The 23,355-nt window shown below is 45.3% G+C and overlaps 1 protein-coding gene across 5 annotated transcripts in view; it reads left to right on the top strand.

Moving 5' to 3' along the window:
* LOC308392635 (A-kinase anchoring protein 13) overlaps positions 1 to 23,355 on the top strand; it is a 60,360-nt gene that overhangs the window by 10,124 nt on the left and 26,881 nt on the right. For all 5 annotated transcript variants that reach the window (XM_080875752.1, XM_080875753.1, XM_080875751.1 and 2 more), the window contains 9 exons: positions 5,468 to 5,511; positions 5,929 to 6,070; positions 6,651 to 6,748; positions 8,206 to 8,383; positions 10,565 to 10,757; positions 12,563 to 12,782; positions 13,898 to 14,432; positions 15,291 to 18,002; positions 19,222 to 19,271. In XM_080875752.1, the coding sequence (XP_080731878.1) occupies positions 5,479 to 5,511; positions 5,929 to 6,070; positions 6,651 to 6,748; positions 8,206 to 8,383; positions 10,565 to 10,757; positions 12,563 to 12,782; positions 13,898 to 14,432; positions 15,291 to 18,002; positions 19,222 to 19,271 (4,161 nt within the window). In that variant the 5' untranslated portion in view covers positions 5,468 to 5,478. The remainder of the gene's footprint in view (positions 1 to 5,467; positions 5,512 to 5,928; positions 6,071 to 6,650; positions 6,749 to 8,205; positions 8,384 to 10,564; positions 10,758 to 12,562; positions 12,783 to 13,897; positions 14,433 to 15,290; positions 18,003 to 19,221; positions 19,272 to 23,355) is intronic.

Here is a 23,355-nt window from a genome sequence, read left to right as displayed (position 1 = left end):
AGATAAGTGAAAGATACTGTCACGGAGGAGCAGGGAGGACTCGGCGCAGACTGAAATCTCAGAAAAACAGGTTTATTTACACACTCCAGGTGCACTATATACAGGTGAAGGAGAAGGGGGCCAGGGTTCCCAGGGGTGCAGAGCGGGGTCGGGAAAAGCGTCCAGAGTCTCCAAACCAAACACGAGAAATCTGCATACAGAGAACAAGAGTTAGCACGGAACTTTCACGGACAGAGCTCAAAACTGGCTGAGGCTAAAGTAGCACTGACGAGCGTTACTCAATAGTCCAGCGGCGAGGTGCTCTCAGTCACTGCCTTAAGTAGCGGGAGCAAACAAGGTGAGGAGCCACAGGTGATTGCCTACAGGTGGTGGAGGCCGGGAGCTCACAATGAGCTCCGCCCAGGCAGCGAGCAGAGAGAGAGGAGAGAGAGAAAAGACAAAACATAACATGTAGCCACACAGGGCCAGCCGAGCAGGCACGGGGACCATGACAGATACCCTGGATATGTTGAACGAGCTTCGTACTGTAGGGCACTGCTCATCTACTAATTAGAAGGTTGGTGGTTCAATCCCTGCCTGCTCCAGTGTGCATGCCAAATAACCTTGGGCAAGATACTAACCTCAACTTGTGCTCCATTGGAGTTTGAGTATTAGAATGAAAGTACTTAAGCATAGGGGGAAAAGTGCTTGTTTGAATGGCTTTAAGTGTGTTTAAGAGGCTTGTTGTATAAAGAGCTTTGAATGCTCAGCTAGAGTAGAAAACCACTATTTAAGAACCAGTTCGTTTACCATTTTACCTCTTGTATTCTAAGATCTGCTTTCTCTTCCAGCTGATTTAGCTTCCTCATGCTGAATCTTCCTTCATTTTGTCTATAGGCTATAAATCTAAACTGTTTTCCACTATTATATGATGGAGCAGTCAATACAGCGAGGACGACCAGGTCCTCGGTTACTTTCTCCTTTTGAAAGTCATTTAAAGTTGTTCTGCTGAGCTCCCTGGGTTTACTCGGCCCTGTAATGAACTCTACACCAGGTGTGAACACAGAGAAACAATCAATTTCCTAATTTTCTTTTTTCAAAATTATAACAATTTCTTCGGATCTCTCACCCTTGAAGACAATGTGGTCTTCTGATGAAAATCCCAGTGTTGTTGGTCTTAGCACTTTTCAGGGATAATCAGTTTATGTCCATCTCAGACCCCAGATGCCAATCAGTCATAGGATCCCGTAGGTGACACCAAGGTCGTCGTGGAAATATGAAATGAATTGAGGTGCACACAGCACAGAAACTGTTTTTTATTTTATTTTCTCTTGCAAAGGCGTCGAACAGCAGCACAGGGCAGCAGTCTGTATGCAGTCTGTAAGCCTAGAATATTTATAGAGTATAGTTAATCTGTCTGCCATGGTCACAGAACACTGTAACAACAGATAACTCGCTCATCAGCATGTGCTATAACTGAACGATTAGATGGGGACACAATTTGACCGTATGGAGCCTGCCATTTGTTAAGGTTGGGACTTATTAAGGCTTTTAACACTGAAGCAGAAGAATCCTAAAAAAATCCATGACAAATTACAACCATTTATATAAAACTGCAGCTGTGAGTTATTTTAGTAATCAAGTACACTGACAAGTATCCCATATCAGTGACATTCACATCCAAAAACTGACTGCTGTCTACAGTGGAGTAGACAGCAGTCAGTTTTTGGATGTGAATGTCACTGATATGGGATACTTGTCAGTGTAATGTCTACTCCACTGTAACCTATGTTGTCCGCGATCAAGACGAAAACCACATTGTAAAAGAAGAGAAGCACTAAAGTGCTGACTGTCATCATTTGTCCCACAGTGAGCAGTAAGATGCAGCGCTTTAGTGGCAGACTTCGGCCTGCAGCGTCACTGAAAATGACTTCTTTGTATTTGAAGAGCAGGATACTGCTTCCTTTCACTCAGACACTGAAGTTATTGAATATTTGAGGATCCCGAACTTTTTCAGGATAGACTCTTTCCATGAAACACAGCAATACCCTCGAGTGTGCCTGTGGAGAGCTTCTTCAATCTGGGGAGTCTTGTGCTAACTCAAAGAAGTCAAAGGAGGAACATATTGGATTTAAAACTTCTCCCCATGAGGTTTAGTCCACTGGTAAGCTATTATTTGGCAAAGGAGCAGCTTTTCCCCTATTTTCAGTATTCCATTTTAACATGCTTTTTCCTTTTATTCATTTTTTTCTTGCACATATCTAACAAGCCTGTAAATTTCTTCATCTGTTGTTTGACTGATTTTGCTGTGACCTGTCCATAGTTGGATCCAATATACTAATAGGTGTAAAAAGGAAATCGAATGAACAACACTTAACTCTTAATTCTAAACCTGCACAGTGTATTTAACCTTCTACAGCCCACTGTTGCCCTCTGACCCTCACCCAACACAATCTCAAACCGAAAAAGTGTTAGACCTCCATATTTACCAAGAGATATGAACGCAGACATTATGACTTTTCTATTAAAGTTAATGTCCACACTTATTAATAGACACAGACAAAATAATAGTTACTAAAGCCCGAGCCACCAAAAGGGAAAAAGTTCTCTGTGTCAGTCTACCCGACCAAAGAGACTTTATGAAATCCAGAAATGTGCAGATTTTTAAATGTGGTCAGCTTTACTAGAAACCAGAGAACACACAGATTACCTGATTTGTCTACCCTTTTTTTCTTTAAATGATATATTATAGTCTCTCTTGGGTTGCTTTTGCAGTTTGTTTTGGATCGTTATCATCTGTGGTGATAACTGAACCTCTTTCTGCTCAGTGTTGCAGCATTAGTCTAAATGTGAGCAGAGTGCTGCCCTGTACACTTCACAATTCATCCTGCTGCTTCTATCAGGAGTCGCATCATCAACAAACACCAGTGACCCGCTTCCACTGGCAGCCGTACATGCCCATACCATAATGCTCCCTCCACCATGCTGACAGATCATGTGGATGCTTCAGATCATAATCTTCTTTCTTCATACATTTCCTCTCCATCATTCTGCGAGTTTCAGTGAACAGATGGCAAATGCAAGTTCAACACTTAGAACTGACTCCAGATCTTTTATGGGTCATGAATCAGTTTGTCATCAACTGCTCAGTTACTTTTGAGCCTCTGGAAGTGGGAGACTGTAAAAATGGCCATAATTCCTAAAGAGTTGATTCAGTTCTTTGTTAAACCCTTTGAATTAAAGCTGATAGTCTGTACTTGGACAGCTGCAGAGCAGAATCAGTGAACAGATTGATGTCTAATGAGCCCCTGCTGTGGGATGGGGGGTGTGAGCAGGCACACACAGATTTATACACACATTCACACGATGCATACATCCATCCATGGGAGGGTGAGGATTATCTTTGCAGGCAGAAAGACAAGAAGATCCGGTTTAGCCACTTAGAAGTCTTTACTGAGCGAGCCTCTTTACCCACTAACCTAATTGACACACAAATTGTCATGCTAAAGAAATACTCGCTGCTTTTATATAGAAAGCACAGACAGCTGTCATTTGATTTCTTGAGTAACAGTTTAAAAGTGACTTTAAAGATGTTCATGTTCAGCAAAGGAGAACTCTGCCACTAAGGTACCAAAGTCTAGTGGCATGAGTGGAAAGCATGAATCAGCCTCAGGGCAGAACTCTTCAGCTCAGGAATGTGAGAGCTCATTAATCGCTGCAAGCAAGACTGAATATTGAATGTAAAAATGCAGCAGAGCTGCGAGTGTGCGTTGCTGATGTCCTCCTTTATGTTACAGCTTCACTGCAACTCTCAGACGTTGGACAAAGACAGAGTTAAACAGAGCTTGGCGTTTGTGGCCAGCCAATGAGAAAAAGACTCCTTGCTAAACAGACAAAATGTCAGATTTCTGTCTTGGCTACAGAGCAGTCAGCAGGATTCTTTACAGCTTGGTTAAGTACCTGACGTAATGATAAAACCTCCCACCAGTTCATGAATGAGAGGCTCTAAAAAGCTCTGTTATACAAAGACTGTGTGTCTGTGAGTTTGTGTGTCTGAGAGAAATAGTCTTGTCCTTTGGGTGTGTAAGGATTCCCCTGTTTCGTTCTGACTTCCTGCTTCCTGTCTGTGAAAGGGCTGACCAAATCAGTGCATGTACGAGAGCTGAATGCAGCTTTGTGTCTCTGTCACTTGTCAGTAATAAGTGTGGTTTGAACAGTAAGTGAGTCATGCAGACTGCTACATTGTCAAGTTAAAGCTGCAACAAGTTCTTGCCATGTGCTGAGCGACACTCTGTCCACCTGCACGTCTCCACAGCTGCTGCACAGTGACAGACTGTGCCAGACTATGGTGCTGCCGTCACAGTGCCACTCCTGTAGTCTGACATTCAAACTGCTGCTCATTCTAGCAATTCAGCTACTGCTAATAGTGAAGCGTATGAAGCACTCTAAAATCTCATATTAAAAACCAAAGACAAAACATTCACAGCTAAGAAGTGTTTTTCTTTTCAAACAGATAAGATAATACGCTGAAGTATAAAAATCTTTTTTCCGCACACACAGAAAGAACATATCGCACATGCTCCACTTCCTAGGAATCCACTGCTTATTTAATGTTTGCGTCTGGAAAAACAAACATAACCCTCTTATCAGGTTAGGCTGAGCAAACATCTCACTATTACAGAACATACAGCATGGTTACTTGAAGGAAAGGACGTGGAAGTGTGTCAGTGTGTGTTAAACTTTGTTTAGATTAGACTAAAATGTAAACCATCACCAGTTTGTCTGTTTGTAACTGGAAGTCTCACAGAATCTTAGTTCGGTCATTCCCAACCACCCATTTTGACTTCCAGGCCTTACTCGGCACGGATGTTTCTGTATACTCTACCGGCCTTGGTTATGGCATTCCATGTATGCCCTGCCCTCCTGGCATCTTGCACCCTGCTGTTACGTGCTGGATTGTCTCAATGTCTGCGGTTTTGCCTTCTGGTAGTACAGTCTGATTACCTTCCCTCCCTTTGCTACAGATACATTTCTCCAGTCTGAATGACATTCCAATGTTATGATCCTCATGGTGTGGATCAGTGAGTAGATGTCTTGTTCACTGGCATGCAGCATATAGCAACTTTCCTCTGTGTTGCCTTGATCTTGGCCTCTGAATATAAAAAAAACTAAATGCAAGTACCTTTATGTGCTGTGTTGGTTCAGAGTTTCAGTTGGCACATCCCTGAAAAAACTGCAGCAGTGTGTAAGAGGGTGGCAAGATGTTACAGTCTTTGCACACAGCTTCATCAAGCATGTATGTAATGTGTGGACGATGATGAAAATACAGTTTGTCAGCGAACACATCCTAGCATGTCATTTTCAAGAGAAGATAACTGTTTTTCACTTCAGCTGTTTCAGACCTTTCATGTTGCAGATCTGGTATACTTCCTGGTGTATTTCCTCTGGCACTGTGAATGTTACATCTCTGCTTTGCCTCTTCTTCTAGTGTCTGACACCATGAAACTGAATCCACGGGAAGCTCTGCTTTATGTAAGTATCTGTTGTTTTTATAAGGCATCATAATGAGCTGTAAAGGAGCTAGAATGTCTTATTAAACTTGCCTGGTGTGGCAAATGCACTTTAAACACCAGCTAGCCAGCCGATTAGCAAATATGCTAACACACTTCACTACCAAACAGTCAGCAGATGGCACAGACCCAGATCTGTCACATGCCATCATTTCTGTTTCGAGTGAGGTTCCTTTTGTGAAGCACAGGGGCCATACCATTTGAAAACATCATCTAGCTTCAGCCATACAGGCGTTTTCCAAACTTATAGGTCTGTTTTTCCATCTATCATCTGTGATAGAGTAGCTGATGTGAGGTAGTGTTTGCTGACTCTCAGCAATCTGTGAGCATTGCTGCAGTCAATCGCCGATGCCATGTTTGTGACACTGTTTTCTGTCAGGGAGACTGTGTGCTGACAGTGCAGCTTGATGAGGACGAAGAGAAGGAAGCAGACTTTTACCTGATTTTCTCTGGGTCTACACAAAGGCACGTGAGCAGTACACTGCGAGTGAGTCATGTCACACTGCAGGCCATGTGTCCAGGTATAACACACACACATGTACACATGCATGCACATGCACACACTCACACTCACGCGGCTGGTTGAGTGGATTTTTGAAATACCAGAACAGAGAGTGCAGAAGTTTTGCAGGTGGATGAAAGTATGTGTGTTCACATGAGTGGAGCTGCTACACAGCCCTCCTGCTTTCACCGTCCACTGAAGCAGTCCTGTGTTGGTTCCACTAATCCAGACTTGAGCTCCGTTAGGTTGGGATCTGGAGCCTGGGACCATCTGTACAGACTCACAGTGCAGACTCCTGTACTCAGTTCTTCATACTTCATGCTTTAGTGAATTTGTTTACTCTTTAATTGTCTTATGGATGAACTGAGGTAGATAACTTGTTGGTGAGTGAGTGATAATTTTGATGGTTTTGTTGATGTGCTGCTGACAACTCCACCCATAGATCACACATTAGCACACATCACGTATCAGGTTCTCTGCATGTAGATCACCTGCCAGAAACTGACTGTGTGTGTGTGTGTGTGTGTGTGTGTGTGTGTGTGTGTGTGTGTGTGTGTGTGTGTGTGTGTGTGTGTGTGTGTGTGTGTGTGTGTGTGTAGGCCATAATGTGTGTGAACAGGTCTTGGTGACACTGTGTTTGGCTCGCCCTGATGGATCAGTGGACACACACTCGCAGCAGACCTTCTCCTTTATACAGGTAACAGCATTAAAGAGCTCCTTTGGTTCAGCCCTGTCATGATGTCATGTGACTGGTGGGATGGATGGAAATGATGTGAGACTATTGCAGCAACTGATCACTTCCAATATGAGCACAAGAGTGTTAAAGTTTGGATTGTACGTGCCTGACAACAGAGAGCGGCAGACGTCTTCATATGTTGAAGAAAGCAGTCAGCACTGTGAGGCAGCAGGCCTGTTTACAATCCTGACGTACACATGAGCCAGTTTTATTTCTAATATGATTATTACTTATTAATGACTGCCACCCACAACTACAAGTATACCTGACTGAAACCTCCATCAAGGGACATTATTAACAACTCAGTTCTCAGACTGTGTGCACTGAGACTGAGACAGAGCAGAGTTTGCATCCATCCAGAAAGTTAACTTTAGCCATAATATAGATATATTACAAAATATATATTAGCAGTAATATAGATATATTACAGAAATGGGTCTGTTATAGGTATGAGGGTACAAAATATGGGTCTATTATGGGTATGTTACAATGTACACGATATGAAGGTACCGTATGTTATGAATATGCTATAACTATAAGTATGTACAGGCTGTAGTGGGTGTACAAGCTTTGTACAGGCTATGAACAGGATATAAATATGAAAACTATACAGAAATATGAACTATGCAAGTTATAAACAGTTGTAAACAGTTGTAGAATTATAATTATCGTATTGTACAGAATGTACAGAGGCTATATAAAGTGCAAGTGGTTGTGAGTGGTGGTTCAGTCCATGTTATTATTGTGTGTATGAGGGTACAGTTGGCCATTTGTTTGTTTTTGTCCATTGTGTGTGCGTAGGTGGTTGTGGGTGTGTGTTCAGTCCATGAGTTTAATGTGGGTCAGATGTCAGGAGGCTATGCTAGTAAACCTGTACCCTATTGGCTGGTGTAAAAACAAACATACTTTGTTTCTCAAGCAAGATAAAACCTAGTACAAATTCAGTTTCAGGGATCTTATGGTTAAGGATTTCTTAAAATATATATATTATAAAATAATATAGGTACCACAGTTTGGGAGCATGGGGCACCTTTGTGACATGTGTGTGATGAGTGTGTGCTGCAGGTCATGTTTGCAGTTTCCACAATGGAGGGTGATGTTTTTTTGTTCATCCTGTTTAAGAATGATGATTAGGCAGCAGAAAGCTGTGTGACACACATCCCTGTGAGGAAACAGGCAGATGTGAGCAGATGTACTTTAGTTGACAATTGACAGGTTTGACAAAGAGCCTGTAGGAGTGTATCTGAATGATGACTGCAGTGTGTGGTGTGCAGCACACAGAAGCATTCCTACTGAACCGGGAGCAGGTGAGTGAGAAGAGACAGAGGGGTCCTGAAGCTGCTGGTATTTAGAAGGAAACTCAGAAATTGAGAGGTTTTGAAGAAGTGCTCAGCAGTGTGCCTCTGTTTGTGTGGTAGAGTCCAGAGGAAGCTGAGAGCCTGGCCCTGAAGCATGTCAGCCAGCCTCACCGCAGGACTGCACCACAAGCACCCTGCAGCACACACACAGATGTGCAGAAGGGAACGGTCACAGTGACGGACACGAACAGACCCGACACACGGATGGATGTCGCTTCATTTTGGAGCAGCTGCCCTGGTGAGTGAGCATGATTTCTGTGCAAACTACTGCAGTGAGAGTCAGCCTCACCTGGAAGAGGTTGAGAACAGACAGGTACAGGCTGCCCCTGCAGGGTCAGTCTTCTTCCAGTTCTCAGACGGTGACGGATTTTTCCAGCTCAGATGGCATTTGCATATTGTGTAATTTTAAAGGTTTGCTATTTAATTTTTTTGTCTTCACCAAGGTGCCGAGCCAGAACCCACAACACAGCGTCCCAGCTTCAGAATGTTTAGCAGAATATTATGAAGGTTTATCTGGTTCCACCTGCAGACATGCACTACACACGTTTGATTAGCAGCCACGGCGGTCTGAGGAAGCTGAACCTTGTGATCCTCATACATCTTTTAGCACAGGGGTTTTATCTCAGTATGCACCAACATAGCACTTAACCAAAGAAGACCAGGTGTCCCACCCACAAGCTACTTCCTCTCCATGGGGAGCCCATGTGCTTCCAGATTATAAGGGGTATGTAATCCCTGCAGCATAATCTTTGTCTGCCTGTGCTCTCCTCCCAGCTGGACAGAATGTCTCCCTGTGGTGGTGTGCAGGTGCCATTGTGGTTGGTGGCTCACACCCAGTGCTGTGCAACTTCACAGAAGTCCTGTGGCTGTAATCTGCACCCACAGCTCATTGGTAACCTATGAAGAAGATATGGACATAGAGTAGCCGCAGCCATGGGTTTGTGAAGTTAGCTTTTTAAAAACTTGAGCTGGTATCATCTTAATTTTGTGGCCAGAAGTCTCCATACTGCGATAAGAGGATGGAGATTTTAATGAGCTGCATTCATGGGCTGTATGAATGCATCACAGATAACTGCTAACATCCACCAAAACTGAAGCACAGCCTTTTCATATGGTCTGTTAGCACTTGAACTGCACTTGAAACTATATTATTTAATAGATAATTACATTAAAATAATTCAAATACCAGCAGCACACACACTGTCCAGAGGGACTCAGGGACTGCAGTGAAGGCTTAGTTGGAGGCCACTTGGATAATAAAGCTAAACTTTTAGACTTGTTTCTATAAAAGGTCACAAGAGCAGGCTGAGGAGAATGCAAACAGAGGTTTGAGTCGTGTTCAGTCAGTCTGCGTGTCACTCTGCCAGAAGGAAAAGTCTCTGTTTATAACAGTAAACACAAGCAGAGCTAGCAGGTTTTTCTGTGTTACAGCACCAGCAGTGGTCCTCAAACGTCACACACAGCTCACTAAGGACTCTTCAGAATCACCCAACTCACTTCATGACAGTCGTGCAGAGCGTGCACAATGAATTCCACCTGCGTGCTCCAAGCTTGTTACACATGATGAATGTGCGTGAATTATCTTGGATGCATGAATCAGGTTTTCCTACCGAAATACTTCAACTTTGCCATTAACAGTGAGATTTCTCTAACGTCAGATGGTTCGTTGGATGATTTTGTAGCTTTAATAATGAAAGTTTGAATGAATGGAGACAAAAGCACCGTTGTTCTCCTTGTTTACACTGAACGTCACTGTTGAGCGGAGCGCCGTGTCCTGCTGCGTGACTTCCAGTCAGCACCAAATTGCTGTTATAATCTTCACTACGGTCTAAGTCAGCATTGGTTTAGTGTTTGTACTTTTCTGCCCACTGAAGCTTTAAACATTTCATGAAGCCTTTTAGGTCCACTAAATATGAGGCAAGTCTGTTTCTGCTGCTGTTTGGCAGCCCCCCTGATGCTCTAAGCACTGCTACATGACCCACATACATTTCCTTTTCACTATTTCTGCTTGTTGTTTTCAGACATTTCATCACACACACGTCTCTTAAAGATACAGAGTTAGTGGTAAATGGGCCGGCTCTTATATGGTGCATTTCTATCAGAGCACTCAAAGCGTTTTATACAAAATGCCTCATTCACCCAAGCACATGTTTCTATAAGAGTGCTTTCTAACATTCACAGATGTTCATGGAACAACTTTAGGTTGTTAGTATGTTGCCCAACTTTGGCACGCAGGCTGATATTTGGGATGCAGATTGGAGCAGCCAGGAATCAAACCACCAACCTTCCAATTAGCAGATGACGTGCTCTAACTTCTGAGCTACAGCCACCCTTACTCTATTCTTCTCTGTCCACCAGGAGCTGTTCTGTTTTCAGTTGAATCCAACCATCACATTTTCTCTCGTTTCTTCTTCTCCAGCTGTGTGTGAGCACCAGCAGCCCTCCAGCCTGCTGCAGCTCGCAGCCAGTCATGGTCTGAAGACGGCACCAACATTCCTCCTGCAGCAGCCCGCAGGGAAGGAGGCATTGCGAAGGACGAACACTCAGGGTTCAGCTCCAGCATGTCTTGCAAAGAGCAGAGGGAAGCAGCCACTTCTGGAGCTCTTCACACAGTGAGTACTGCTCATTAACGGGTACTAACTGAGGTTAAAGCTCCGAGTTTATCAAGAAGCTTTTGAACTGAAACACAGTGACAACATTCTGCACTCTTCTGTACACACTCCGGCACACAACAGGGGTCCAGTTGGCTGCCCCTCCCTGAGGGTTCTTCCTGTTAAAAGTGAGTTTTTCCTTCCCACTGCTGCCGAATGCTTGCTCAAATGTGGTTTTTGATTGTTGGGGTTTCTCTGTGGGTCTTTACAATACAGAGTGTGTTGAGGTAACTGCTGCTGTGAATAAAACTGAATAGAAATAGAACTGTCTTCAGTAAATCTGGTTTGCATTCAGTGCCAGAGAAATATGGAGATTATTCTTATTTTTATTAGTATTTTTAAAGGCATGAAAACTTTGGTGGCCACCATTGGGAGCTGAAAGGCACCAGTGTGTGTGTTTTGTCCTGTGTTGTGATCGGTCAGTGTGTTCATCGCTGCTGCCCTCAGTCTTCAGTGTGGCCACTAATCCTATTGTCCTGTTGAGCTCCACTAACAAGCTCCTAATATATTTAAAAGGGATCCAGTGAATATGTGCAGCACCACAGATGCTAGCTAGAGATGATGTTAGTGTTTTTAGCTCATGCTTTGGATGAAGTGTTGGGTCCCTTTTCAAAGCCTCAGCAGCTTTACTGAATGGGTGGTGCAAAGACTGTAGCAGCTGAGGACACAGTTGGGTGCTGTGTGTTTGCTGCTGTGTGCCCAGGCCTCTCACAGCTCTGTCACCGATGAGGACGAGACGGTGCAGCTGGATGTCTGCAGGTGAACTGAAGCGTTGCATTAAATGACTGTTCGGAGGAAACAAACCCCACCTAAAACTGTGCCGTTGCCCCACCTTACTGTTTTTCATTTTCGAAACATCTGTTTTCCAGGCCACCGTTACCACAGTGTATGCACGAGTGCCATTGTGGCTGTGAGGCAGTAAGCCGTGGTGACAATGATGTGTTCATAGCTGTGTTCAAACACACACAGTCCCCAGAACTTTTATCCCCCAGCACATTCATCAGAGAGCAGGGCGTCATTTTTGCACAGAACAGCAGAACTAAATACACATATACTAGCCCAGTAGGTGGCAGTATTGCAGATGACTGTACAACAACAATAGCAGCATATAAAACAGACAGACACCTGCAGCAGGCATCAGAGAGCAGGTGATTGTGATTTCCTGTTGATGGGGTCAGAAAGTCAGTGCTAGGAAAGAGACGAGCAGTAGATGCAAGACCCCGCTCTCCCAAACACAAAACATACATACATGACATCAACATGTTTGGGCCCCTGTTAGAGAGTTAGAGATCAGATCCTGTCCCAGCAGCAACGTTCCAAGTTCCTGGAAAATGTTTGTGTGTTTGAATCAGAGGGAGGGAGCTGGCAGAGTTCACAGAAACATGAGGCATTCATTTTGTCCCTGAGAAGAGCACAACACATCGAAGTGTGTGTGTCTGTGTGTGTGTGTGTATCAGTAGCTTTGAGCTCTGTGATGTGATCTGGCTGCATGGTTAGGGCTCCTCCTCTTTAGGGAGGGCATGGATGAGTTGTGTGTCTCAGAGACAGGAGGTGAAGTGTGTCTTTATTTGAGCTCTTGCACAGTTTCCTGATTCAGCTCCTCCCTCGTTGTGACTTTACTTTCTGTTCTAATCATTCCTGTGAACAGGTAGGAGCCCTGGGGTTGTATTTCTCTGTGTTTCCTGTTATCCTGGTATCTGGATCTGTGCACGTGCGCTACAGAGGAAACCAAGAAAACTCATTTTTTGTTGTTGTTGTCATTGCAGCTATGCAACGCTCCCAGATGTTCAAGCGGAAGCTGAGGAGACACTGCAGGTTTACCCCAAAGGTCAAGTGTTTCAGTACCATGCCAGTGTAGGTACCTACACCCTAACCTTCCTCCTCCAGAGGGAGGGGGACACAGGGACAGACAGCAGGGGGCGCTGCTGTTTACCAGAGGAAGTGATGGAGCTGAGGAGGCTGATGGAGGGTCACAAATCCACCGTGGTGAGTAGATAACATCAACAGTCACAGTGTGCAGAAAGACTTTTGCAGCTCTTTCCTGTTCCTGGCTGCTGATGGAATTTGGCTTGTTTCTTTGCTACTTTGTAGCTGCATGAGGCTTTCATTCATTATTGTATTTAGATTCTAATTGTCATAGCTGTGTGTGTGTGTGTGTGTGTGTGTGTGTGTGTGTGTGTGTGTGTGTGTGTGTGTGTGTGTGTGTGTGTGTGTGTGTGTGTGTGTGTGTGAACTTTTTATAGGGTAACTTGGTGAGTAGCGGTGCTATTAAGCAGTGTCTGTAATATGACAATGGGATAATGAGGTCAAAGGGAAACTCCCAGGGCTCAACGTGCTCACACATGCATCTGCATCATTTCCAGGATACAACGTGAGCTTGCATAAATATGGGCTTTGCTGCTAATACAGAGCCAGCTGTCCTAGACAGGTGACCAGCAGAGGAGCGTTAAACTGTTTATACTGCACAGGTGTGGCATATGTGGCATGCGTCATGATTTCCATGAAGTGATAACATCCACCCAGTGGAAAACCTTACAGGAAAGCTTGAAGTAACAGAGCACTTTGTCCCAGCCAGCAGGTGTCACAGTCAGACCAGAAGAGTGAGACGCTGGACTGTGACCTGCTGTTTCCTGCAGGTCTGTGAGCCAGAGGAGTGAAGGCCAAATGAAATTAAAATTCCCATAAGTGTCTCCTTTCTTCTTCAGGTTTTAAACCTACTTTATGCAGCTCACCTGACAGTTCATGGCTGGCCTGAACATGTGAGTGGATAGCCAAGATAGCTTGTTTGCAGTGTAGGGATCAGTTCCACATACAGTGGGTTGCTGTGGTAGGCATGCGAAGCCTTCGTTTCCTTAATGAGTGAGTGAGCTGTATGACTATCAGCAGTTGTAGGCACTGATGGCTGTGACAGATCATCTCTTTTGTACGTCACTCTTTTGTTAGTTTTGAGATTAGCTTCGATCACCCGTTCGGGTAACAGCCATCCATCTGCTAATGTTGTCTTTCACGCATACTGAACAAACGATGTGCTAAACTGCTTCGTGGGTCATTTCTGCATGTTTCCATATACGATTCATTTGTATTTCTTTTCCTTTTTTCAGAGTTCAGGCTTCCACTCGCTGGAGGAGAGAACACAAGGGGACGACTCGGCTGCTGTCAGTCAAACATCCTGTACCAGTGGAGGTCTTTGTCAAAGAGAGGAAAAAGGGTGGGAACACCAGGGCACAGCAGCTGCCCGCACTGGGAGGAACAAGAAAAACAAAAAGAGAACCGCCAAAGTCACAAGACCTGCAGCAGAGTCTTCAGGAAACCAGAGCCGAGAAAGTGCACGGAGGCCTCGCACAGCAACAGGAAGTGGAACTCTCTCACCAAGACAACGAGCAGTGGCGACCGTGACTAATGTCGGAGGAACACAAGAAACTCCATCACCCATTAGGCCAGTATTGGGACCAGGTGTTGAAAGGAAGTGTGCTGGCAGGAAGGTGGTTGCCTTGCCTACGGCCAGTGTCGTAGATAAACAGGAAGACCAGAAACAGGAAGTGGAGCTGCTGATGCGTAAGCTGGTGTCAAAGACAGGAAGAGACACACAAAGTGTCAGCGCAGAAATCACAGTGGAATCAGCTGCAGATGGGACAGGTACGTCCTGTAACTGAATACACAACTTTATTGTGCTGTGCGTCGTCTGAGGTGTGTGCAAAAACGAAACGCTCTTTAACAACAAGTGCAGGCTGTGTAGAGACGAGAAGAAAAGGAACGATGAGCTTGTGAGTTTCTGGCTGTTCAGTTACTTAAAGACTCAAAGAGTAACAAACGAGACATCTGTGCATCTGTGCAAACTGCTGTTTGATGAAAACGTGCATACAAACACATTATCTGAGCTTTTTCATGTTTATGAGGTTTTTTCTGAGGTGTGTGTGTGTTTGGTCCTGTTTCCTCTGCAAACAGCTTGCTCAGATAGAGACACGATGAGCAGTAAGATCCGAACTCCACAGAGCTGAAGGAGCCCGGTGGTTGTTTGTTAGCTCACATTAAAGATGAGTTCTTTAAGGCGGCGTTGTTGTGTAGGGATTGTGTCATCATCACTAAAGACAAAACCTGCTGCAGTCTCAGATACATGAAGGAAGGAAAATGAGGCTCAGCAGGTCAGTCAGAAATCCATCCCAGCTCATCATCAGTCTGCTCGCCTCTGTCTGAAGTTGCGGTTTATCACAGCGTTGCAGGTAGTCTGTGTCAGGCCTGTTCTCACTGCTGTAGATGCAGTGTGTCTGTTTTAGGCGGGGTTCAACAAACTATTAACCGCTCCATCTGACATCACAGACCTGAGCTGGCAGGTCAGGGACTGTTTCATGTGTTCGGCATGCAGCTGTGGTGTGTAATGTCTGGCCTGGGTGTGTGATCCAGATCAGAGTAATCCATTTGATGAGTAAGAGTTAAGAGTTAAGCTGTGATAGACCTGTTTGTTCTGCAGTCCCTAATCTGCTCGTCTCCTTTCAGTGGCCATGGGTCAGGAGCAGTCCCAGGACAGTCAGACAGAGCAAGAGGAGCCAAGCCCAGTCGGCACTATGGAGAAAAGTCCTTCATCTGACCCGGGAGCCAGCCCCGAGTCCACACATGCTGAAAGGAAAGGCAGGAGAGTGCTATGGCGGGATGGAGGCTGGACTGGAAGCATAATGGGACCAGAAGCAGCCGGAAAAACCATCTGGTATGAGGAAGAAAACTTCGGACAAGTTTCCAGTGAAGATTCCGGGAGAACAGAAGTGAACTCGCAGTCAGTCTGGTACGACAGTGGCACCACGGGTGAGAGAATCCCCGGACAACTGGAGCAAGGAGTGACACAGAAGAGAAACTGCGATGCGAGCTCACCTCAAGCTTTAGGTCTTAGTTCTCCACAGCTGTTAGAGCAGGCTCTGTCTGCAGCTCCTAGTCAGTCACATGCTGCTGGAAACCTGCCAGCGCTGTCACATGGGCCACACGCACAAAGACGGGAAGTGCAGCGAGAGGAGGAAGTTAGGTCAGACTGGGAGAAGGCAGGAGTGGAAGGAGACAGAGAAGAGGCCAGTAACAGAGAGACAAGTTTCAGCAGAAGGATTTGTGAAACAGCAGGCGCTGAAGAGGGAGGAGAAAAACTAGCAACGAGCAAAAAACGCAGGAGAAAGAAGAGGGGGAAGAGAGGAGGTGGAGAAGCCAAACTTAGCTCCTGCTCTAGTACAGAATCTCAGGGTCACACAGAGATTCAGTCAGAAAGCCAAGAAGCAACAGACCCCGGCATCCAGTCACAGACGCAGACTGGGAGGACAGACGATTGCTGCCTCCCTGATTCTGAGCCGGCCCGGAAGCAGGAAGCCGATGACGATGCCATGCACCTACCCGGCCACACGGAGATCCAGGCCCGCAGCGCTCATGGAGCTGGCGGTGATGTTACAAGCTCAGACTCTGGTTTCATGGCTGAAGAGCTCAGTCACACTGAGCATCTGACAGCACACTCCACTCCAGTTACAGCTTCACACACAGAAAGAAGAAAGGACTCATCGGAGGATGAGACCGTGAGCTCAGAATTCGGTGAAGCAGACGTCAGTACGGTGGACATAAAGATAAATACAAGTGTGCAGCTGGAGGCAACACAAGGACGTGACCCTGGAGAGCTGGAATCACAGATGCCTGCCATTCCTGTCCAGCCAGCACCGGATAATGCTGATCTTGAGGCTCTGCCACCAAACGATGATCTGACCGTTACTTGTACAGCCACAGAGTCTGGGATCCAGATCGAGTTAGCAAACTCCAAGTATCCAAAGGAATTTGTTAAACAGTCGGAGGATACAGAGCTCAGGGAGGAAAAGCCAGGACACTGTGTGGATCCCACAGGAACACCAGCAGGACTTGTTGAATCTGTGCGTCCCACAGAAGCTGCTTTTGTACCAGCTGACGATAGAGCGGATGTTGCTCCCCTTCACATTCAGGAAGGAAGCACTGAGATCACTGCAAGGGAATATTTAAAGCATTGTTTGGCCCCTGAGATGCTGAGAGGTCAGCAGCACACGGAGAAAATGAGACATGACATGTGGGTGGGCGTAGAGGGAGGAGTTGAGGAAAGAAGCCAGAGTGGCGACGAGGACAGTGCCACAGAGGCGTGCTCCATGGAGCGAGGGCGAGCGGTGAAGCAGAACTATGATGAAGATGTGGTTGCTGCTGCAGTAGCTGTTGTAGCAGTAGCAATAGCATCAGCAGTGGTTAGCATAGAAGTTAGCCAACATTTATTAGACAATATGTCAGAGAGTCAAGTGTGTGCTGGCAAAGAAGCAGGAACCAGTCCATCATTAGCTAAGGGGAGCGGTGCAGTCGGCCTCAGCACGACTCAGTGCTCACAGCTGGCTCCACAGCTGATCGCCAGAGCTGACACAGAAAACCAGCCTGCAGCACACTCTCACTCTCACCTCACTAACCACATCACATCTATAGGACAAGTGTGTGCTCACACAGCAGAGGAAGCACCTTCTGCAGAGATATCTTGTATAACTAACAGAGACGATCAGGCTAACAGTGACCTACCTTCATGTGCTGAAGCTCTTCAGTTACCAAAACAGCCCAAAGAGGAAATTCAAAAAGAAAGTCTGCACAGCAAAGTCTTTACATACTCACCACCTAAAGAAGAAGATAACAAACCTTTGCCAGAGGTGATGACAGCTAAGGCAGACGGAGAGAGCCAGTCCCACTGTCAGAATCCACTGACCTGTCCTGAAGAGGGAGATGGACAGCAGCACTTTCAAACAAGAGAGATCCCCGATCAAGACGGCGGTCACTCTGTGGAGTGCAGAGATGCTGAGTGGCAGGATAGATCAGAAGATAGTGAGTGCTGTGCAGACCTGTCAGCCTCACACTCTCACACTCCAGGAAAGGAGAGCCAGCCACAGCTGGTTATAATGCCACATCAGAGTGGTTCAGCACTTCCTGTTATCCCCAGTAACCCAGCTTCCCTAGCTAGTCCCACTCCGCAGGAAACTACTGCTCCTGTGGAATCAGCTGAACTTCTGTCATCAGCAAATGGCAATAGTCTTACTGCAAGCCATCCTGAAGCTGACGGTGGCACAAACCAAAGAGAAGCTCACGACTGTGTCTGTGTGAACCTTGAGGATGGTGTATTTGAAGGTCTGGATACGGTGGAGAAAGGAGAAGTGGAGAAGCTCACAGTGGAGGATGCATCCCACACAGGTAACTCCATCTACACCCCCCCCCCCACACACACACACACACACACCCACACATCTTTGTTCATGTCTCTTATTGTCACTTTGATCTCTTTTATTTCCTGTCCTCGTCACCTTCCTGTCACCATCATTCATCCTCCTCTCCCCCACAAACCTCTTCCTTTCCTTCAACAGAATCATCATAGCAAAAATATCTCATTCCACATTCATTAGACTGACATAAATGTTCTTTAAAATTCTTTTTAACCTTTGAAGAGTGTGTCTATGGTCTAGTTACTCTTTGAAAAGATAAGTTAGTGTTGGAAAGAGCTGTCACATGAGCAGTCATAGTGTTGAATACTTGATTGAGACGGTGAAAGTCTTCCATAGTTCTCTCCTGGTCTGATGAAGGAGTGACTGGAACGCATCAGTTACGACATTCCTCCATTCTTAATGAGACTGAGTGGAAGCAGGCCAAAAAAGGTGTGTGTGTGTGTGTGTGTGTGTTGTGATGGTGGCGGTGTTGGTAAGCATTAGCTTTTCTTGGTTTCGGAGGCACTGTTTATATTTTGCATTGTATCCAGGAAACGTGATGATGTAATCAACATCATAACATCATAACAGTTAAATGTAAAACTAGAGGTAGGTGGAAATATGGTTGTGGTATGAGTTCTGTTCCTATGTGTGTGTGTGTGTGTGTGTGTGTGTGTGTGTGTGTGTGTCCAATCCAGATTCTGATCCACTGAGCAAAGGCCTCGAAGGACAGCGGGACATTAAACGAGTATTATACTATTCGACGCTAAGTTAATACAAGCACTCACACTTTAAAAACATACCCGTGCTGAGGCCCAGCTAGCATTAGCACCAGAGCTAGCTGAAAGAGGCCCAGGCTCATAATTCTGCCCTGCTAAGACAGAAAAAAACCTAGCCTTTACGTGTGCCTACCACTGCAGTTTTGTTCCTTACATACAAAACACACACCTTGATCACTTTTCAGTGAAGTGTTTGCACTTCCTGGAACAATGACATCACTTACTTGTTTTCAGAGGCTTTGGAGTTAATGTGTGTGCAATGACTGGCCTGTTTGATCCTACCACCTCATGTTGTTGTTCTCATCACTGATTCACCACCCTCTAAATATAGCTGTGCTCTGTGTATTGTGGATGATATTGTAGCTGGCTGATGCGTTTTTCAAAGCCAGTGAGTGTCCACGCTAACCTGATGGTGTTTTCTGTCGTGTGCAGGAGCAGCAGAGCAGGAGCAGAGAGGCTGGGACAGCGCACACACTCTGCAGGTGAGCTGCTGTTCAGTGGAGTGACTGTTTCATAGTGTCACAGGCAAGTCTGTCCTATTGTCTCACCTGCATACACTGAACCTGTCAACGTTTTGCGAAGCAGCTGGCTAGATGTGGTGTGATCATTGCAGGCTCTTGCAGGAGTGAAGTACTGAGACTTTCTGGAGAGTAAGCTAAGGCTCCACCCCCTTAAAACCCTGTTATTTGACAGAGCGGACAAGGGAGCACGGAGACCGAGCAGCTAAGACAAATACACCAGCTCAGTGCCACACTCAGGTCCCACAAGCCCACCTCCTCTCTCCTTCCTGCAGTGCATATGAACATTAGTTTTGCTCTCTGTGGTTTTGGGGTTAGATCAGAGCGGGCCAGGCCGCGGTCTCCTTTGACACCATATAAATCCTTCTCTAATGACTCCTGATGACGCACTGTTTGGTATCATAGAGCTGCAGGTTACAGTGGGAGGCATGGGAACCTTGAGACCTTGCCCTGGGGTGTAATGTCAGAGTCAGGGAGGGACGGAAGAGGGAGGTACAGTACACAGAGCGGTATAGGAGACCCTGCTTTATTCGCTTTCATGTAAAACTTTGCTACCTTGTTGAGAAGATGAGCAGGTCGAGTTTGGAGTCTTAGAGAAACTGCTGGATTTCCATGTGTTTGATTCAGATGTTTGGCACTTTTATTTATTTTCCATAAAAGTGATCATAGGACTTTGAAATGACTTATTGAATCATGTTTGTGCAACTTTCTAAAGGATCCTGGGTTCCACTGTGTCCACATTTGAGTTAGTTTTTGTTTGGGATCAGGTAGCAGGTTTGCTAACCTCTGTTAACAGATCTGTTAATGCAGTTAGGCCGGAGCTGATACAGTCTCACATCTTACACGTACGGCTCGGTGACAAATTAAAGGAAAATCCTGACCCTCTCAACCCTGTAGTGAAGTGACCATCTTTATCACCTTTATTCCACGAGGAAGCTTTTCTGTGCTGATGGGAGTGCTCTCTGCATCCAGAGGACATGAACTTCATCACTGTCTCGGGTTGATCTTGAAGCAATTCCTGCAACAAGTCTTTCTGTCTTCCTCGTATCGTCCCCAGCTGTCGCAGCTTATGGCCGCCCCCTCCCTGAGTCTGGTTTTCCTGGAGGTTTCTTCTGATAAAAGGGAGTTTTTCCTTCCCACTATCACCAAAGCACTTGCTCATAGTGGGTTGTCTGATTGTTGGGGTTTCTCTGTATTATTGTAGGGTCTATACCTAACAGTATAAAGCACCTGGAGGTGGCTGCTGTTGTGATTTGGCGTTATATAAATAAAACTGAATTCAATTGAAAATTGAACCCTGTGTTCTCTTTGTGTGCTCTCTGATGCAGTCTGTAGGAACTCACTCATTTTCGGGTATTCTTTGTTGCCCCCGTGTGGTTTCAGTAGGTATAAAAAGTTCCAGATGTGACCGTCTCTCACTCTGTCAGAGCTGGGTGGTGTTCGGCTGTTACCGTGGTTACTGCTGTGTTTGTGTGCTGCTGATTGGTCACAGGTGGTGCTGATTTCTTGCACTTACTGACTATAAGTTAGCTCTGTGTTGTTGAGAGAGTTCTTTAATTTATTAAAAATGACTTTCATCATGTTATCAGCAACACATGCACACACACATGCATATGCACACACATGCACACACACGTGTTGTTTTTCAACCAACTTATTCATTATACTGCACATTTTTTTTTCCCAAGGTGTACCCAAAGCATTGTGGGAACTGTAGTGTGAAAAAGCAAATACTGAAAATATGAGGCATGCCAGAAATAAATTTGATTTCTTTATTTTTGTAACTTCAGCACGGGAACTGTGTGCTGGTGCAGTGTTGACCGAGCACTCTAATGTCAAGCCTGTTTGTGTGCTCTGTGTGTACATATGTGGGTGTGTGTCACGGGTCTGCATGTGGGTTAACTGTGATTGAAAATGTCCAGTACGTGTGAACGGTTGTGTGTCTCTTTGTGTTAGCCTTGCAACATATTGGGGGCCTGTCCCTGGTGTACTCCTCCTCTCATCCGTTCACAGTGGCATTGACTGCAGGTGTCTGTTTTCCATGTTTACGTCACCCTGATGTGGCAGTGATTGTGCATGTGGGTGCAGCAGCACATATGACATTATCACTCAGCACAGTCACTCAGCACAGGGCATAGTCACTATTTATCCACTTCTGCTGCTCTTATTTGGCTCCTTTGATGGAGGGAGTGGACAGAGAGAGAGGGAAGAAGGCAGTGAGGGAAAAAGGAAGCGGGTGGATAGGAGGGATGGAGAGGGGGCTGGTGTTATAAACAGATGTGTGCAGGAAGTCTCCTCGTCAGAGCTCGCAGGCTGTAGAGGATTACTCTGAGTAGGAGCACACTGATCTGCGTTAGCTGTTCTTTCACTGTTTGTTTAAGTGGATTTGGTTTGGATTCCCTCTTCTCATGTCGCTAATTGGATATACTAACTGTTTTCTTCTTTTGTGAAGTTTTCTCGTTTCACCTCAAGTAAATCAGCTGCCTGTAACTGCACAAAGTTCCAGTTGGACCTTTTTCCTTCGTACTCCTCCCTCGGCTGTTTCCATCATTGCTGCTGTGACAGATTTGCAGTCGGGACAGACAGTGGAGAGCGGGGCGATAGCTGAGCTTTTGCCTGCAGTATGTTTCGCTGTCAGCATGTGTGTGAGACCTGGATTGTTAGAAGCTGAGGGTGAAACTGGCAGCATGTATGAGAGGCACAGGCGAAGGTACAGCTTCTGTGCCAAAGGAGAGCCCACTGTGGATGTGCTGTTGATTAAGGTAGGGAAAAAAGCTGGTGATTTGATGGCTGAGAGTCCTGCAGTCACTCATGGCCTTCATATATGTACTTTAGATACAGTGCTGTGCAGAAGTCTTGAGCCACGCCTCATTTCTTTATATTTTGTTAGGAAATCTGTGCGGTGATTTATAAACATGAACAAACGTCCATGTAAATATATGCATGTTCCGGGGTCCGGGGGAGGCCAGTCCATAACTGATGGTGTTCCACTTTGTGTTTTTCTTTCCAGGAATGCTTTTACTATATTTGCAGTGTGTTTGGGTTCATTGTTGTATTTACATAAAATGAAGCTGCTGCCAGTCAGATTCTTTACAAATGTTTTTACACGGTGGATCAAAATCTGTTGGTACTTTTCTGCATTCATAATTCCATCGATTTTGACAAGATGTCGAACACCACTGGCTGAAAAGCAGCCCAAACCATGACAGAGCCTCCACCATGTTTTACTGCAGACACTCAGTGTTGGACCCTCTGTCCTGCCCTCCTCTGTAGATACACTCAGGGAAATAATTCTGTAATCTCCTGCTGAATTTGTAAGTTTGCTCACTCCCTTTTTTTTTTTACTTCCCTTTTATGGCAGATTCATTTTAATGGAGAGAACAGAATATGAACAAACAATCCAGAAAAAACATTACATAAAAGTTATAATCTGATTTGCATGTCACTGAATGAAATATTGAAGTATTTGATCCCCTACAGCAAGCAAGAAGTGTGGCTCCCACAGATGTGGCACACACATGACAATCAGTGAGTTGCAGATACTGCTGATCTAAACTCTCAGTGTGTATGAAGTAGGGCTGGGCCATATTATACCGTTCACGGTAATACCGGGATAATGTTAGGCAACGATAGGAAAATGAAATATCGCGATAGAATATGAGTAATCCGCGTATGCGCAGTGCCTTTGTTTTCATACGCACATGGCCGATTGTTGAGTGAAACAGATGAACCAGAATTGGTTTGTAAAAATGGTGCAACTTCAGTGATGTGGAACTGGTTTGGTGTTTGTCCGTCAGATACACAACAAAGCACATTTTTTTTGCAGAACATGCAAGCGGCCGTCGTTATTGTCGTATTTGTCGGACTAAGATGCTCTTAAATCTGGGAGTAATCTGGTTCCTAAACTCCGTATGTTTCAGGTGAAACAACACTGCAGCATCACTGAGAGTTTAAAACTCTCTAAATTCTTTCATCTTTAATAAAACGATCAGCATTGCTGCTTTACCAGGTGTAACTATGAAGTTTAACTTCCAGGCATCCATGAAAA

The sequence above is a fragment of the Rhamphochromis sp. 'chilingali' genome (genome assembly GCF_963969265.1).
Source record: "Rhamphochromis sp. 'chilingali' genome assembly, chromosome: 2".
Classification (NCBI taxonomy): domain Eukaryota; kingdom Metazoa; phylum Chordata; class Actinopteri; order Cichliformes; family Cichlidae; genus Rhamphochromis; species Rhamphochromis sp. 'chilingali'.
This window is presented reverse-complemented; position numbering and strand designations above follow the sequence as displayed.